The sequence below is a fragment of the Aulonocara stuartgranti genome (assembly GCF_965226115.1).
Source record: "Aulonocara stuartgranti genome assembly, chromosome: 6".
In the NCBI taxonomy this organism is placed as follows: domain Eukaryota; kingdom Metazoa; phylum Chordata; class Actinopteri; order Cichliformes; family Cichlidae; genus Aulonocara; species Aulonocara stuartgranti.
The window spans coordinates 18,131,848-18,149,403 of NC_138944.1; the positions used below are offsets into that span (position 1 = coordinate 18,131,848).

Here is a 17,556-nt window from a genome sequence, read left to right on the forward strand (position 1 = left end):
GGAGGGGGGAGAGGAGAGGTAAGTGGAAAACTCTTTCTTCTTTATTGGCCCTGCAGCTGTCTCTGTACATCGCTCCAGCCTGTGAGCGAAAGGGACAGGTGTCCACAGAACAGTTGTCCCTGCCCTTGTGTTGTGTTTTCCTTTTTTTATTGCTCGTTCTTTCTCTCTCGTCCTCCCTTCTGCATCTCTTCTATTCAGCTAACAACACCTCCTCACTGTAATTTCTGTGTCACACATTTCACAAACACACACACAAGCTCGAGCACACAGTGGGCTGCAAAGTTGGTGCATGAAGTGTCATGTTCATATCATTACATTTCAATTGGTGTGAGTCAGTATGAGTGTGTGTGTGCTTCTCTTTCAGCTGTACCTTGGATTCCTGCTCTCTTTACTGTTTGACCTCTTTTCTCCCTTCTCTCGCTCTCCCCGGGGCCCTGGCAGCTGTTATCTCAATGTTTTCCTTTAAGAGCCCCTGGAAGAGAGGGGGATGGGGTTTGAAGGGAGAGAGGGAGAGAAGGAGAGAAGGAATGGGAGCACGAGGAGAAGATTTTTAAAACAATTTTAGGGTGATGGGACACCCCACGCTTCCCCACCGCAGTCAAGGAAGCTCGTAGGTGAGGGAGCAGAACAGACACGGGCGAGCAGCATGAAAATCACATATTGTAGGTCAACTAGAGGCGGCTAGTTTGCTCAGTGACGCAATTTCAGTGTGTAAAGCTGACTTTGCAGTTATGTCCATATGTGAGTGTTCCGAGTTTGTTTACAGCGGGGGTAATTTATCAGCTCCTTGATGGCGCTGCTTTTGCTAATTTTATATAACTAAATATATATATTTTTTAAATTGTCTCTTTCTCCTGCGAGAGAGTTGAGAGCAGCAGATCGGGTGCAGAAGAAATATTTTCTCAAGCCCCACCTAAGCGTGTGCCCTGAGGCAAGGGAGAGACGCCTACCTGCTGCAAAAGCTATGCGCAGCCTGCCACGCTTGCACAAACTGGAAACGGGTCGTGAGGATTCACCCCCCCACACACTGGCACGCCTCCACCTCCCAAATCTTGTTATCGATTCTTTGCAGGGGTAACAATGGTGGTCGTTAACTGATCCCGATGAACCGTGTTGCCGTGGCAACTTGGATGAGTCACTCATTTTGCGCTGATTGTTAGGTGGTTCGAGGCATGAGGCAAAATGTTGATGGGAAACCTTTTGTGATGTAAACACCTTTCTGGACGGGGGTAAATCTTGAGCGGGCCTCCTCCTCCTCCAGCTGTGTGCTTCCCTTAACTGCTCTAAAAGTGCTCAGCGTGAGGCATCAGTGCAGCTTTAACAAAAAAAAAAAAGGAAAAAGGCAGGGGTTGCCCTTCCTGACTCTTTAGGCGGTGCAGTTGACAGTGACAACACCGTCCTACAGCTGGCTTCCGTATGTTTTTAAACCACACTGGACAACCAGGCGATTAGTGCAGAGCCCTCTGTGAGCGTCAAACAGGACAAACTAGTTTCAGGGTCATGTCTAATGTATTGAAAGAGGCATAGTCATGTTGGGTTAATACATATCTGTTTGCAGGTTTGTATGCTCACCTGCCTGTGTGTTTGTCTGGGATGGCGTGTGGATTCTAATGTGGAATAAATGTGAACAAATAATGTCATCATCCTTTTTGTTTTCGGGTGTTTATCTTTCATAAAATGCCGCAGTGGTGCTGAACGGACCATTTATGCAGCTACTGAGGAGATGACAGGGGAAAGTCGGGGTTGTGCGTGTGTGTGCGTGCGTGCACGCGCGAATGCATGTTCCTGTGCACATGTATGAGGCTGGGGAGTCTCCCAGAAATGGCGTGCGAGGAAGGGGAGACCCTACAAGGAAAAGGATGGGGGTGGATTAGGAGGGGTTTGTTTGACAAGCACACATGTTACCCTATAAGGAAATGGAGGAGAGAATGGAAGGAGGAGCCTGGATCGCGCTGATATCCTGTTGCTATGAGGCAAATGAGCTTGATTGACATGTGTGGGGGCGGGACGTATGCGAGGGTCCCGTCTGGATTTTATGAAGCGTAAAGAAGTGAAGCGCACAGCAGAGAGAGTGGGAGGAAAGGGAGAACAGCAGCAGAGAGGAAGCGCGAGTGAAGGGAGGAGGGGGGAACCGATGGAGGAGGGGTTGATGTTGGATGGAATAATTTAACAAGAGGGTGTCTCCTGGCTCATCGGTATGCCACAGGCATGTTGTAAAACGTTTCTCCAGCTGTTTGCAGCTTGGGTAACAGCAGCGCAGACTCGGAAGCCAAGATCTGAGCTGAACACCGAACTTCACCACTTAATCCGATTATTGAGCCAAAATACGAGCTGCTGCTAACAACATGAATCACGTTTTCCATAGTCCAGTCTGTTGAATTAGGCATTAGCGTTATGGCCGGAAGCCAGAGAAAGTACGATTCTGAAACGTCATTATTCATGTGAAATGACCCACTGATGCCCCAGTTAGCTTTTAACCACACTTCCTCTCCTCTCTCCTTTGCTCTTCTCCTTGTCTCCTCGAGTAGCGTAGTGAGACTGCCGCAGACGGGCACATTTTATAACATGCCTCCTCAGACACACTTGCTGCTGCTAACTGACCCGAAAGTAAGCCAGCTACCGCTCTGAGTCACTGGCTTTGCCTGGCCAACGCATGCACTTTCACAACCCTTAAAATCCCTTAAAACACCGGGAGCATACACCGAGACAAGCGCAAGACATGCACACAAACAAAATGTACACAAACCTTGAGTGCTGACACAAATGAACAGCCTACAGTTTGCTTGTGCACAGGGCAGCACTTCTCCAAGAATGCTCTCCTCCTCTGCCTTTGTGTTCCTCCTCTTATCCTGCTATCTGTGTGCATTTATTCAGTAGATGCTTTTATCCTGATTCGAATCACAAAGGCCACTCGCAGTCAGCAAAAGGCCCCAAAGCCTTACAGAGGGAGGGAGACGAGGAGGGGGGCACATACTGTTTTTGGAGATACGGGGTTGTTAACACAGTGCATCAGGTATAGAGAGGCCCGTTGAGATGCTGCAAAAATGGATCTCCTCTGAAAAGGCCAATCGTCAAACACAAATACAAGGTTGTTTTTGGCTTGCATTCCCGCTTCTATTTTGGGTCTGGCAGAAGGAGCGGCAACAGCCGGGGTTGTCCATTCTCCTGCGAGGCTGTAGTCTGTGCATGAGCAACAACAATGAGGAGAAGAGAAGAACCGACAGAGTTGTGATCGGGGTCTGTGTCAGAAAATAACTTAAAGAGACTCCGACTCTAACCACAAATTTCTTATTTTCAGTCCCAGAAAAAGCTCCCAGTATTCCTCGCTAAGAGCTAAATATAATTGAACACGGGGAATTTTAATCCAGAGAAGCTAGAAATGTGAATCAGAGCTGGTCTTGAGATTTATCTTCAAAACTACCAGTGGAGACTGGAGTCAGCAAGTTTGCACTATTACATTTATTTCAGCACAGCTCATTCATTCACTGTTTTCTTGAATTTGCCTTAAAGTTTAGATTATTTAGCCTGATAAGGACAAGACACACATGTATGTGAAAACATGGGTTGCTGTTGATGTTTATTAATACTCAGATCCAGAGAGATCTTGTTCACTACCTACCTCTACTACCTTTACTTTGGTTTTTCTTTGGTTTTTAGTGATTAGAGCTGCAACACAATCGTCCTCAACCAGAATTATTCAGATGATCTGTCCAATATTGGCTGCTATAACTTATTTGTTCCATAGGTGCGACTGTTTGCTTATCAATGAAGAAATGCTTCCTCATTGATCAGTCTCTTAGGCATCTAAAGGTTCATAGAGATTGCTACATTAATGCATTCTTAATGTGATTTTATGCCGTGCCGAGGATGAATCCTGCATATTTACAGATCTATTTCTCTATCATTGGTGACATTCGTCAACTGGTCTATGAAATGAACTGGTTCCAGTACCTTTGATATCGATGATACAGCTGATTCAGGGTTGGTATAGAAAACCTTAGAGAAGGCTGGTGAGGCTCACAGGGTCACAGAGTTTATGTTCCTCCTCCTTTCAGAAAAAAAGATCAAAGATTTGAAGTCGTCATCTCTAAATCTGCCTCCTGGGTCATACCTCTACTCAGTGGTTTGTGCTGCTGAAATTACATATGTATATTGCTGCAATCAGAAATTGAGGCTTAAAGCGTGCGCTATTAACATCCAAGTCACTATCATTCTGTCTAAGTTGCATCACAACTTGTCAAGTCCAAGACTGACTCATCTGTAGTCGAGTGAGATGTGTCATGAGTCATCAATGTTGGGACTCAAGTACGACAGCAGTAAAGCGGTGATGAACAGTAGGAGGGTGGTTTTCCCATCAAATTGGACAGAAGATAGACTTTTATTGCATTTATTCATGTAAGCCTCTACAGCAGGGGGATCCCTCAGTTAAAACAATCTTCCTTTTGACCTTTTTTGCTTATATGTTAAGTTTTTTTTAATTCATTCCATTGAAGCTCTTTAATTTGCAGTAAGATAGAAATATAAAATAAATGATAGCTTTAGACTTTAAATAAAAGCAGAGCTGTCAGCGTATTCACTCAGTGCAGCTTGTTGGATGGTGGAAAAGCATCTGAAGGTGGGAGGGGAGGCGTGGAGGTGCTTTGAGCTCAGCGTTAATAACATGGCGATATTTATAAACAAATATCTGCTCATTTTATTTTAACCTTTGCTTTTTACTTATATGAATATGCAGAATCTTTTGGGAAGTGGAGCGGGAAGCCTTCTGGTTTCCGTTTGTAGCCCGGTTAACACTAGTTGGAACACAAACAGTCGCTTTTGAGCAGGCTTTGTTTGCACGCAGGTAAACAGTCCCAATGAAAGGCACAAGAGAGGCTGCATTTTTGAAAATGCAGCCTCCAAACCACCAGCTATCATCTAATGCCAATTTTGTTTTTAATTAGTTTTAAAAATGTATCTCAAACAATGACTGCCAGATGGAAGAGGAAGTCTTGGCCCAGGTCATCAGAGCAGAAGACAAGCCAGTACGTTCTCTGACTGACGACATGGTAACACCCGTAACGTTTACCGTTTTCACCGTTTTCACCGTTTTTAATTTAGCCTGTTAGCTAAATAGCGAATATTTGGCAGTCAGAGCACAGAACTGCATTATGATGCGGTGATGCCACTAGATCAAAAGTGAAAGAGATCATTAAAATTTAATGGCGCTGCATTTAATAGCGGCTGAAACAGTTAAAAGGTTTCCCTCATTGCCACAAAATGTTGCCAGCCTATTGTCCCCTTTCAGCTTTTCCCGTTTCACCGCTTCACCCAATCTGGGGTCATCAACTTTCCCTTTCGAAGGAAGACACGGGAGCGGGTCGAGTTTCTCTCTCTTTCTGTTTGCCACCCAGGTTAGCTCCTACCTAGTGACCCAGAATTGCTTGCTCCACCTACTCTCATATTCACCTCCGCAAATGCATTTAATCTAGGATGGGTTTATGCAAAGTGAAGTCATTCAGTGTGTCACTTAACATGTCTGTTTTTTTCCCAGCTGCAGTTAAAAGCTTGATCTAAACTAGCTAATTTCCACATCTCTGCTCTCTCCTTTTCTTTTTTTTTTTTGCATCTCTGAATTGAGCAAATGTAATGAATTCAGGATCTCTCATCAGAGGATTGCAGCTAATGTTCACATTATTGCCACCAGTGAAGTAACAGAGTGTTGTTTCTTTTCCCCCACAACAAGGAGAAAATGCATGTTTTGTTCACTAATTGGAGCATAAAATCATAACGGCTAATAACAGAAACCAAATTAATGAGAGGGTGAAGTAATGCAGGAAAAGAGATGCAGCAGTTCATTTCTCTTTATTTATTCTGGGAACTTGGAAGAGCTGAAATTTTGCAAAGCCGCACCTCTAAAAGCATGCATCCTAAAACCCTGGCAGGTTATAATAATCACAGGAACAATCTGTGCAAATCACAAGCACGGCTCGCCAAGGTGTAAGGTGTTTGCGCTGCGACGTGAAACTTAGGACACGGAGGCGAGGCTGTTGAGGAGCGCTATCTTGTATCAAAATCTTAATTTGAGTGCTTGTGGGCGAGATTGGAAGAGGTTCATACAGCTGCAGAGTTTAGATGAGCGGACACAGCTGCTATCTGAAAACGTGAATGAAGTTAAACTTGGACACTGTGGTCAGTAATCTGGTGGCTGTATTGCTCAAGTGGCAGCCACTGAAGATGAGGATCGCGGTTTCTGTTTTGCCCGAGGTGGTGACTCTTCACCTGCCAGGCGAGCTGCGGGGATGTGTGCGCGCGGCGAAATGGTGTGGCAGCGGCGCTTCGGGGTAAGGCTCACAGTGTTGAGATGAGCGATAACATGCATTTTAGTGCCCGTTATCGGTGAGCGAGAGCCAGGGAGATGGCAGGATTTCTGTTTGTAATTACACTCCTGAAATCACAAAAGGCAGAACGCGGCTGCAGCCTTTAACGGACGAGTTCAAAGCATTCCTCTTAAAGCGTCTGGTTCTGCCTCCTTTTTGCCTCACGACGGCGGGAAAGACAAGTATAGGTGCGATGCAAAGAATTTTCTGCACCAGGAATCTTCCAGTAAATGATTAGATGAATAATTATATCATTCTTTTGTTGTTCTTTAAAAAGGCAGCTTAAAACTCATGTGTTCAGACAGACACTATGTTGTTTTTCTTCATTCATGTGTGTCCACTTTGCCTTTGGCGTGGGCTGGATTTGATTAAATTACCTCTGTAAAGCAATTTGTGACCATTCCTTGTCTCAAAAAGCGCTATAAAAATGAACTTTACTCATTTACTTAGCGACTTGTGAGTTCCGGTATATCAGACATGATTATTCTTAAGTTTTAGACCCCGCTTTGCTTTTAGAGCTGCATAAATTCTTTGTGGCATCGATTCAGCGAGGTTCTGGAAACATTCCTCTGAGATTTTGGTCCTCACTGGCATGAAGGAATCGTGCAGCTCATGAAGCCGTTTTTCTTTTTTTCTTTTTTCTCCTTTTGCCCGTTCCCCCACATCTCAAGGGTGCTCGATTGGATTGAGATGTGGAGACTGTGGAGTATACTGAGGATACCACTGAGCCCATTCTCCTGCTGAAAATAGCCATTTGAAGATGGGTACACTGTCATTATAAAGGGATGGGCATGGTCACAAACAGCATGAGGTTCAAAGTTTACCATAAAAAAAACACATCTGCAATACAATTACACCACCAACCTGAATCGTCGATATAAAAGCAGGATGGATCCGTGCTTTCGTTTTGTTTATGCCAAATCCTGACCCGTCCGTCTGAGTGCTGCACCACAAATCGAGATTCATCGCGACCAGGCAACGTTTTGTCCCAATTTTTAGTGAACCCGTGCCACTCAATTTCCTGTTCCGAGATGACAGGAGCGGCACCCGGTGTGGTCGTCTTCTGCTGTGGGCCATCTGCTTCCATATTCTTTGTGCTGTGTTCGGCGATGCTCATCTGCATATTGGTGGTTATTTGAGTTGCTGCCACGTTTCTGTAAGCTCAAACCACTCTGGCTGTTTGTCTCTGGCCTCTGCAGTCAACAAAGCATTTTCGCCCAGAGAACTGCCACTCACCGGACGCCCCCCCCCCCCCCCCCCCTCCCCCCATTCTCTATAAACCCTGGAGATGGCTGCATATGAAAATCTCAGTAGATCAGCAGTTTGTCAAACCAGCCTGTCTGGCACCAACGGCCATGCCACTTTCAAAGTCACCTAAATCACCTTTCCTCCTCATTCTGATATTTGGTTTTAACTTCATAGGAGTCTCCTGACCAGTGCCAGTGTCTGACTCAGTCCATTGAGGTTGTATATAGGTACATACAGGAACGAATTTCTTTGAAGTGTGATGGGCGGCATTTTCCTTTTAATAACAAAGCATTTCAAGGACGATGCTTCTGACTGATAAAATGTCTTAAAAAAGTAGTCCAGGAAGAAATCATTAGATTGATGTTTATAGTAAATGTACACAAATCTATGTTCTGTATTTAGAGTTAGGATTTATCCAATAGAAAAAATACTTAAGTTGTTAAGTTTAACAAATTCCAGCTTTATTTGCTTAAGTTTGTCTGCTTGGTACACGGCAGAGTTTCTCTCTCACTGCTCGCTGGGAGCAGCTCAGCTGAAGCTGTTCTCGTGTCACGATATCGATGTGATCCGTGTCGACCGCGTGCATCCCCCGGTTTGTTACTGAGTCGAGGGGCCGGACTACAGTGTCACAGGTGTGACGCTGAGAAAGGTCAAAAGCTGGGAGACAGATGGCATGCTCGCAAACGCACACACAAACACACACGCACACATACGTACATACTCACCCTCCCACACACTTATAACACTCCCAAAGGGACAGTGATCTATTGTGCAGCTCAGATGGGCATCGCTGCAGCCTGTCACTCACACACACACACACACACACACACACACACACACACACACACTTGAAGTGAGTATAGCCAAGCAGATGTCAGGTAGGCTCAACTGAGTCTATTTAGAAGTGATATAATGCCGACGGGGGGGCGACATTGTAACTTCTTTTACTAATTAATTATTGTATTACTGTCTTTGCGAGTCTGTCTTACATTAGTACTATTCCTAATAAAGCAATGATGATGATGATTGTAGTAATTAGTTGTTACAGTCAAATGAGAAGAACAAAGAGGTTAGAAAGACACAGCAAAGGAGAATAGGCTGAACAAAAAAGGCTACACAATGGGTGCTACTCCGGGTTTCTAGATATCGTCATCATTTGTATCTATTGTGATTTACAAATGTATAATTTAGTTTTTATGATTTTGTTTTCTGGTGCCGGTATCAGGTTGTTTAGTTCTCATTTTCTGGTACATTTTAATGTCATATGTATCAGGTGTGGTGAAAAAAATATTGAGAGTTGGTAGAGTTTTTTGTTTTTTTAAATCAGGGCTAACATGCTAACGTGGCTCACGCCAGATTAATGATGATGGTCAACTGGATTTTGGCAATCAGTGTGATCTCTGCAACCACTTGAATGCATTACCACAATAGTTTTGTACATTCTTGGTCCCCAGTAGATGAATCTTACCACTAAAAATTTGATTTCATTCGGTTTGATTTGTATAGCGCCAAATCACAGCAACAGTTGCCTCAATGCACTTTATATTGGAGGAGAGCCTACAATAATACAGAAAAACCATTAGGCAACAAACTATGAGCAAGCAATTGGCGACAGTGGGAAGGAAAAACTCCCTTTTAGCAGGAAGATGCATATAGTGAATACTTTATACCTGCTAAATGTCGGTATGTTAAGTTTGTTGCTTTTAACTGTTTTTACACTTTCTCTGCAGCCCTTAGCATTTCTCACATCACCTGACAAAGGTGTTATGGCAGTGAGCAAATCTCCAGTGCAATCACTTTGGATGTCAGCTCATCTACCAGCATGTGAGAGGTCAGATTGTACCGGTTGACAAATCGCTCCGCTAAACGTCCACTGCGTTCACAGCTACAGTAAGTGAGGGGGTGTCGCTTACTGCCTTCTGCATGTCTCATCCAGGCAATCTGTTTCTGGTAGTGTGACCACGTCGTAAGTAGACCGTTTCATGCTTTGCGGTACTTTGCGTGAAAAAGGACAAACTCAGACAATGTCCTGATTTATTTATTTATTTTCTTAAAACGTGCTGACATTAGCATTTAAAGCATCCCTCTCTGAACCAGAAAACCATCGTAGTGTTTTTATAGTCTTTAATAAAATGACCAAACACTGCAGTTATTGGAATTAGAAATCTGGTGAAGTTTGAGTAATCCTTTGCAGCTATGGATCGGGCCTCGTCTCTTGAATCTGTCATCACCTTTTATCTTCAAATCCCCCAGCCCGGCCCCGTCCTCTCCCATCCTTGCTGCCTCTCTGTTACCATTTAGGGTATCCATACCCCACTGCCAGCAGTAAGGAATGTGTGTGCGCGTGTGTGTGTGTGTTGTGTTAATGCCTCTGCCATGTTTATGTGTCTCTACCATGTGTTTATGGACGCCTGTGTTGTTCTCCTACAAGCTCGAATTTTGGCATCTTACACACATCTTCTTGGGGGTGGGGGGGATAATATGTACGAAGTACTTGGGCCGGCTTCCTTGCAAACAGTTGGTCTTTGTGTGAGCGTTTAGGTGTGTGGGTGTTTGCGTGTCAAAGGTGGTTTGTGTGCAGAGGCGTTTGTAAGTGTGCGTGCAGGCATTAGACACTCATCATTGTGCAACACACTGAGCATGGAGGCATCTGACCCTCAATAATAGATGTGGCAGCAGTGAATATTTAATGGTTGGGGGGTGGGGTGGGGGTGGGGGGTTAGATACACGCACACACACACACACACACACACACACACACACACAGGAAAATGGAAATATAATATCCATGCCTGTATGACTTTTAGACTGACGCTCTTGGGGAAGTGGTCTCTGTGTGGTCGGGTGATGCTCTTAGTAAAAGATACCGTGGTATTTCGCCAGCCGACCACTTTAGTTCTCACTCCCACCTCACTTTTCTCTCTTTTTCTTCCAACAGGGTTCTCAGGATAGTGCTGGCGGTCAGGAGGGACTCGTCCCCCCACCTTTCTCTGCCTTCCCGCCTCCTCCACCACCGCCCCCCCAGAACGGCCTGGCCCTGGATTACGGGGGCAGCCTGTATGCTGCAGGGGCCGTCCAGGGTCCCGTGGAAGCCGGCGGAGCAGCGAATAGCGCAGCCAACGCCGCTAACAGCCTCAGTGCCCAAGTGAGTACCGGCCTCCTTCCTCTGTTGGCAGCCCACACCCAGGCTGTGCCTTGAGAGGGCGCTTAGTGAGTGGGATACACGTTACAGACTGAAATGAGGATATTATAAGAGCACATTACTAATTGTGACCACAATTCAAGTTTTTCTTTTCAACTGAGCTGTAACATTTTCACATGTTGTTTTGTTTTTATCTTGCTCGGATTAAAACGTATAAACCTCTCTGTGTTACGATCGTTCCTCCAAACACAAAAATAATTCCACCTGTCATAACCGATTCTGTGGCCACTTCGCTGTCACAGAAACATACACTGAGAGAGTGTGTGAAGTAGGGGTGGGTTTTTATAATCGATTCATCGATTAAAATCGATTCTGGCTTGGATAACGTAAAATCGATTCATTAAAATCCTGAATCGATTTTTTAATATAAATTTATTTTGTCCGAAATGCCAGAATCTCTGGTGACATCTCACAAAATTTCAAGAACCACCAAACAGTAAATGAGAGCAGGTACAGGGATTCTGCACATAGACTTAAACACACAGCGCGACCCGCGGATCAGAATCAGTTAGATGTCGCCTTTCTCACAGTCGGGGCTGAAAGCCGACAGCTCGCTGATCCGGGTCCGCGCTTTGTGTTCACGCCCTTTATGCGCTGATTCTAAAGCTGTTAGTTTGATCTCTCTCCAAACAATATTGACCGAACCAGCAGCAAAAGAAGATCCAAACGCTTCACATAAACATCGTCATGAATTCACTCTTTTACTGTTTTGCTTCCATTGCGATGCGCAGCTCTCTCTCTCTCCCTCCCCCCCCCACCCTCTCTCTCTCTCGAACAGTTTCCCTTTCTTCATTATTCGCTTGCTTGTTACGCACAAGTCTACCGCTGTTTACAGGCTGTCGGCCGCTGTTTTTTTCCCTTTTACATTCTTCCGAAAAGAAAGCCTCATTTCTGCTGTTCAATACTGAACAAATTTAAACTTTTTAATATTATTCAAAATGCAAAATGCTTAGCCGTGTGTCTAATAAAACCGCTGTAACGTCAGAGGTAATGTTCATTAATTAATGGTTTTCTTTCGTTTTTGATGTACTGCAGAATATTTTTATAAAATCCCAGGCCAGGAAAATCACCTTCATGTTTTTCTGTGTTTTATCTTCAGCTACTTTGACACAAAGGCATCTGCTGTGATGCTCACACCTTGGATAAAGTCTTGCGAGTGTCAGCTTCCTTTTTATAGATACAAAAATATGTAAATGTTCTGATCTGAATTATACTTCTGACTGTCAAAATTTCCCAGATTTAAATCGAATCGAATCGAATTAAATCGAATCGTGGATCGAATCGATTTGGGACCTTGTGAATCGGAATTGAATCGATTCTAGAAATCAGTGACGATACCCAGCCCTAGTGTGAAGGCTGCCTTTTTCTGTCTGTCATCAAGTTTATGTAAAAACTACCAAACCGTATTTTATGAAACTGTGGAAAGGTGGAGCGCGGGCAAAGAAAGAACCCATTAAATGTTTTGGAGGCAAGAGTGGGAGAGTTCTGGATCAGTTTCTTTGAAATTGCAAAACAGGTCATTTGCCATGGTTTGGTATTCACTCTCTAAGTGCTTTCTATCATTATGATAGGAAAACAGCTTCTTTTTTTTTAACTCATCCAGCAGTTAGGGTGGAATAGCTACATTTATTTGGAGGGTTTTTGTTTTTTTTTTCTTCTCTGGTCGACTTGCAAATTACAGCCCAATCTTCACTCTTCTTTTTGCTTTGTTTGTCTTTGAGCACTTTGACATGCAAAAGCCCACACAGCTAAACGCTCACACAAAGAACGACTGTTGGTAACATTGCCTACCCAACTTTTTAAAAAATGACAGAAGTGTGAAAACACAATTTGCTTAAAGCAGGAATTTGACATGGGTGTTACTGCTGATGGCCGCCACTTATATAATGTTATATGCAATGTTTTGTCACCACAGTTAATTTTTATCCACTGTTTTTTCTTCAGGTGGAAAAAAGGTGAAAAATTCAGGTTTCATTTTTTTCAGATGGTGGTATTTAAACATCATCAACAATAAATCCTTATAAATATTGAAATTGGACAGCTGAGAGAAACTACATGTTTAGATTGGACTGTGTGTCTAATTTTGCAAATCCAGAGAATGACAGTACTGTGCAAAAGTCTTGACCCACACCTCATTTCTTTATATATAGATTTTCTGAAGGTCTTTTGAAGTTTTTCTTTGGACATTGGCTGCTTTTCTACTCACTCCAGTCCCTAAAGTTTCTCATTTTTAAAGTAATGTTTGCTTTTTCCCCCCTTGTCGTTGTTTGTTAAGCAACTTAACACTGACTTATGAATAATTCAAGCAAAAGAAAAAAATCCTTAGTCAAGATATGAAGCGGTGTTGTGTCTCCACACAGCAGACAACTGAGCAAAGAGCCAATTTTAGATGATATCTTTGGCACTTCTGGCACCGTTACTAGCAGTGTGTCACAAAGACCCGTAATTTTTTCCCCATTTCTTTAGTTGAATCTGTGAAAAATGCCAGCGATAACACAATTTGAAATTGAAATTTTATTTTTGCACCAACAAGGTGATTATCAAAGAGCTATTAGCAGAAAACTTGGCATATCTCAGCAGGGTGTGCAGCGTGTCCTTAAAATGCTGAGGAAACTGGCCAAATGGAGGAGAAAAGAAGTGGCAGGGATAAAGAAAACTACCTACACCAGATAAACAGAAAGTCATGTCCTTAAGAAATAAGAAGAAATCCAGTAAAGATCTCACAGACAACACAAATACTTGTTGCCACAAATTTTATGCAGCAATGAATCCAAATTTGACATTTTTTGGTACAAATTGTTGTCAGTTTGTAGAGAGGAGGTCAGGATGGAGGTGCAGCAGTGAGTGTCTACAGCCATCTGTAAAACACGCTGCAATTGTACAAATTCTCTTTTTGCCTTATATACTATATTGTGCATGTATGTTTGCACGTGTTTCAATAAATCACTGCAAACCTTTTCAAATTTTTCAAGCAAAATATAAAGAAATGAAAGGTGGCTCAAGACCTTTGGACTGTGCCATAAGTATTTTTTAAATCAAATACTACAGCGTCACATGAAATAAAATTTACAGTGAATAAAAACAGTCATGGTTTTCATTCGTTGTACACTGCTGCTTATAACCAGAGGCAATACAAATATGTTGAGGTTAAATCATTTATTTATTATGTTCTGTCGGTTGTTTGAGTCAATTCACAGATTTTTGCAACGGTTTTAATTTTCCCTTTAATAATTTTGGACACGCCAAAAAATGGGAAAAATACTGTCTTTGTGTTCTTCTCACAGGGAAAAAGCACAAAATATCGATTATGAAACATAATCGATATTTTGTGCTTTTTCCCTGTTTCTAGGCAAAGCGAGTACTTGGACATTTTTCCTGTTCAATCCATAATTTGTGCAAGCTGATTAATGAACTAATCAGCACAATAATCAGCTGATTAATGGAAGCAGCGAGCAGCGCCTACTGCAGTGCAAATCTGACAGATGACAGTCTGTCAGCTAATGGTGCATTGCGTATCGTCTTTTCGCAACCCTAACAAGACCTCTTTGTTTTCGTCTGTCTGTCTCTGTTTGTCTTTTTGCATCCTTGTGTCTAAGCAGTCAGATGGGTCCTCCCAGATTGACGGCCAGTCTGGGGTTGGCTCGGGAGGTGGAGGCGGCGGGGGGAACGCCGGAGACGATTCGGACTCCAAGGCCACCCCCAAACGCCTTCACGTATCTAACATCCCCTTCCGCTTCCGAGACCCTGACCTACGGCAGATGTTTGGGGTAAGCGGACCAGAACGTTGCCTTTTTTCCCCTCCACTGTGTATCGTTACATAACAGAGTAAAATCCCCTCTAAACTAAACCCCCCTCATCTAGTGACTGCAGCCCTTTGCTATCTTCTAGTGACGCTTATATAAAAACAAGGGTTTGCCATGCTGTTTTTTTGCTGAGCAGAATCCATTGTCTTATTTGATTATTTAGATTTTCAGCTCTCCAGCAGCTTATTTAAAGTGAAGTGTAATAATCTGGCCTGGTTCCCTCCAGTTTTGCAAGAGGAACGGCTCTAAAATGCAGTGCAGAGAAAAGAACAGAGGAAAGGAAGATATGGTAGAAGACCTAGCAGCCAGTGTAGGCTCAGTGCCAGCTCATCGTGGTTGAACAGTGCTGACACCCCGTGGCGAGAAGCAGTGTGTGTGACTTACATGCTCGCTCAGCTTCTTCATTTTCCTTCTCTTTTTTTAATTAATTAATTCATTATTTTCCTGTTTCTTGTTTCAGCAATTTGGCAAAATCCTTGATGTGGAGATCATTTTTAACGAGAGGGGATCGAAGGTAGGACACTGAGGAAAAAGAAAACATGTCAGGCATTTCAAAATGCAGCAAAAAAAAAAGAAAAAAAAGAAGCTTAACTGCAATCTCCTTCTCCTCCTCCTCCTGCGTCTCCTTGTCGTTTCTTTACCCTCCTTTGCTTGCAGGGCTTCGGTTTTGTTACGTTTGAGTCGAGCGCAGATGCAGAGAGGGCCAGAGAGAAGCTCCACGGCACGCTGGTGGAAGGACGTAAAATCGAGGTAACGGCACGCTCGCCTCTTTTTCCTATTTTAATTTTTTTTTTCAACAGTGACCATTTTCTCCTCTGTGTCCCCTCCATGTCCAACTGTGACCTTAATTCTTCTGGCCCAGAGAAGGTTTCCGGATGGCTGTTGTTTAAACCCCCCCACCCCCACCCCCCCCACCCCTCCTCCCTTCGGCTTCACTATAGCATGGTGCAGTGGTGCCGCACGCAAAGGCGTCTCTTTCGAAGCCACTTCCTGTTGATGTTCGTGCTGTTAATGCTGTTCTCGTTCTTCTCGATATCGTGCGCTGTCCCATTGCACCTTGATCCTTAAAAGTCGTGTGGTTTGCAAAGCATGCTGGGTGGAGTGGCTACACAACAGGCATGGCTGGTGAGAAGTCACTACGACACGATTGCTGATGATATCTGCTTACATCACAGCATGGATGATTTTTTTCCTTCTTTTTAAATTACTATTATTTTTGTTTAATCTGTCTTCCTGCACCTTTTCCATCATCCTCATCATCATCGTCACTTCTTCCATGATCATGACGAGTGGCCATTCTTGATTTATGGTTGTGTTTATGACTGGATGAGCAGTTAAAAGCCTCTCAGTTATTTTCCTCTTGGGTGGGGGGGGAGAAAAGTGCTTGCTGCTGGTGTAAGAGGCTACTGTATGTTGCATGGATGGAGCACTGGCTCAGATGTTGTCAAGGATTTTTCACTCTTTTCACTTGAAATTGCGCGGCTGCCACTGAGTCGTAGTTTTTTTACGTTTGGTGTGTTTACGAGATTGATGCATGATGGGCGTTGGGGTGGGGCATTTTCAGGGGGGCAGTTTTGGGAATAAGGCTGCTGTGAGAAGTGTGGTGTCATTTCTGATGCTTTTGTAAAAAAAAAAAAAGCCAACAAAAAACACCCTTTAATCTCAGATGTGCAAGATGAACGGTTAAAAATAAAAAGAGAAGTGTTGTTTTACACACACACACACACACACACACACACACACACACACACACACACACCTGCATCCAGCGCTCCTGAAAAACAACACTAGATCTCATGGAAGTGCTTTTTCTTGTGACTTATTTTTCCTTTTTTTTCCTTTAATTTGTTAGCATGAGCTCGGATTTCAGTTGCAAATGGCCTGGGAGATCAAATACACCGTGCTTTCGCCATTTGCTCTGGCTCTTTTGATTTTAAAATCACGCTTTTGATTTTTTTTTCTTTTTTAAAAAATGATTTCTACTTGCTACTAAAGCTCTTCTGCATGGTCCTGAATGTCCTGCTCTCTTCTCTGTCTCTTGTGTGTGGGTGTGGAGAATGTTTCAAAAAATGAATAAATAAAAAATATGGAGGGTGGAGACAGAACAAACAAGTGAAGAGAATAGTCATCCCCTCTCCTGTCCTTTTATTTCATTGGTCCTCCATCTTTCTCCACTCTATTTTCCCCCCCACCCGGCCAGTCAGTCTGTCTTTCCCACTCCGTGTCCCATATGCATCTTCATCTCTTCTGTCCATTCCTACCTAAATTTCTCTGTCCATTTCCCCCTTCCTGGGATGTAGTCAGGTAGCACAAACACCAGAGAGTGGGAATCAGTTAGACTTTGAGTGATAACTTTGTCAGTTATTTGAATATAACCTGGACAATACTATAACGTGTAGTTTCCTTCCCCAAGTTATATTTTAATTTCTGACGTTTTCTGTTTCCGTTCTATTTCTTTCCTTTGTTCGCAGAGGGTTTTTTTGTTGTTGTTGTTTTTTTAATTGTTTTTTTAGAGGCTAGATTGTTGTGATGTGGCTGATTCTTGTAGGTGACTGTTGACACGTGACCTGTTACATCACTTCCTCTCTACCACAGGGTGGGGGTTGCTTTTCATTACCTCGTTTTGTTTATGTTTACTTTTTTTTTTTTTTTGGTTTTTTTGGTTCATCATTTCTTTCTTACATATATTTTCTCTATTTCCCTGATGATTTTTGTATGTTGTTGTTGTTGTCAGTCTCCACGGTAACTGCTCGCGTGTCCTCACGCCGTTTCCCTGCCAACGGTAAGTTGTGTACACATGGCATCATCTTTGAATGACCCCTCCCCCCAACCCCATCCGTCCAAATGAAATTAAAAAGAATAAATAACGATGCACCCAACACCCAAATGAAGGACTCCTCTTACTTAAGGGAGGCTTGATTGGTCGATTGACAGAACCTGATTGGCT

The 17,556-nt window shown here is 43.4% G+C and overlaps 1 protein-coding gene across 8 annotated transcripts in view; it reads left to right on the top strand.

Moving 5' to 3' along the window:
• Positions 1-17,556, top strand: part of rbfox2 (RNA binding fox-1 homolog 2) — a 43,409-nt gene that overhangs the window by 14,407 nt on the left and 11,446 nt on the right. For 7 of the 8 annotated variants that reach the window (XM_082537336.1, XM_082537335.1, XM_082537333.1 and 4 more), the window contains 4 exons: positions 10,543-10,749; positions 14,403-14,573; positions 15,070-15,123; positions 15,267-15,359. In XM_082537336.1, coding sequence (XP_082393462.1) covers positions 10,543-10,749; positions 14,403-14,573; positions 15,070-15,123; positions 15,267-15,359 — 525 coding nt within the window. The remainder of the gene's footprint in view (positions 1-10,542; positions 10,750-14,402; positions 14,574-15,069; positions 15,124-15,266; positions 15,360-17,556) is intronic. The other variant, XM_082537334.1, reaches the window with a different exon arrangement.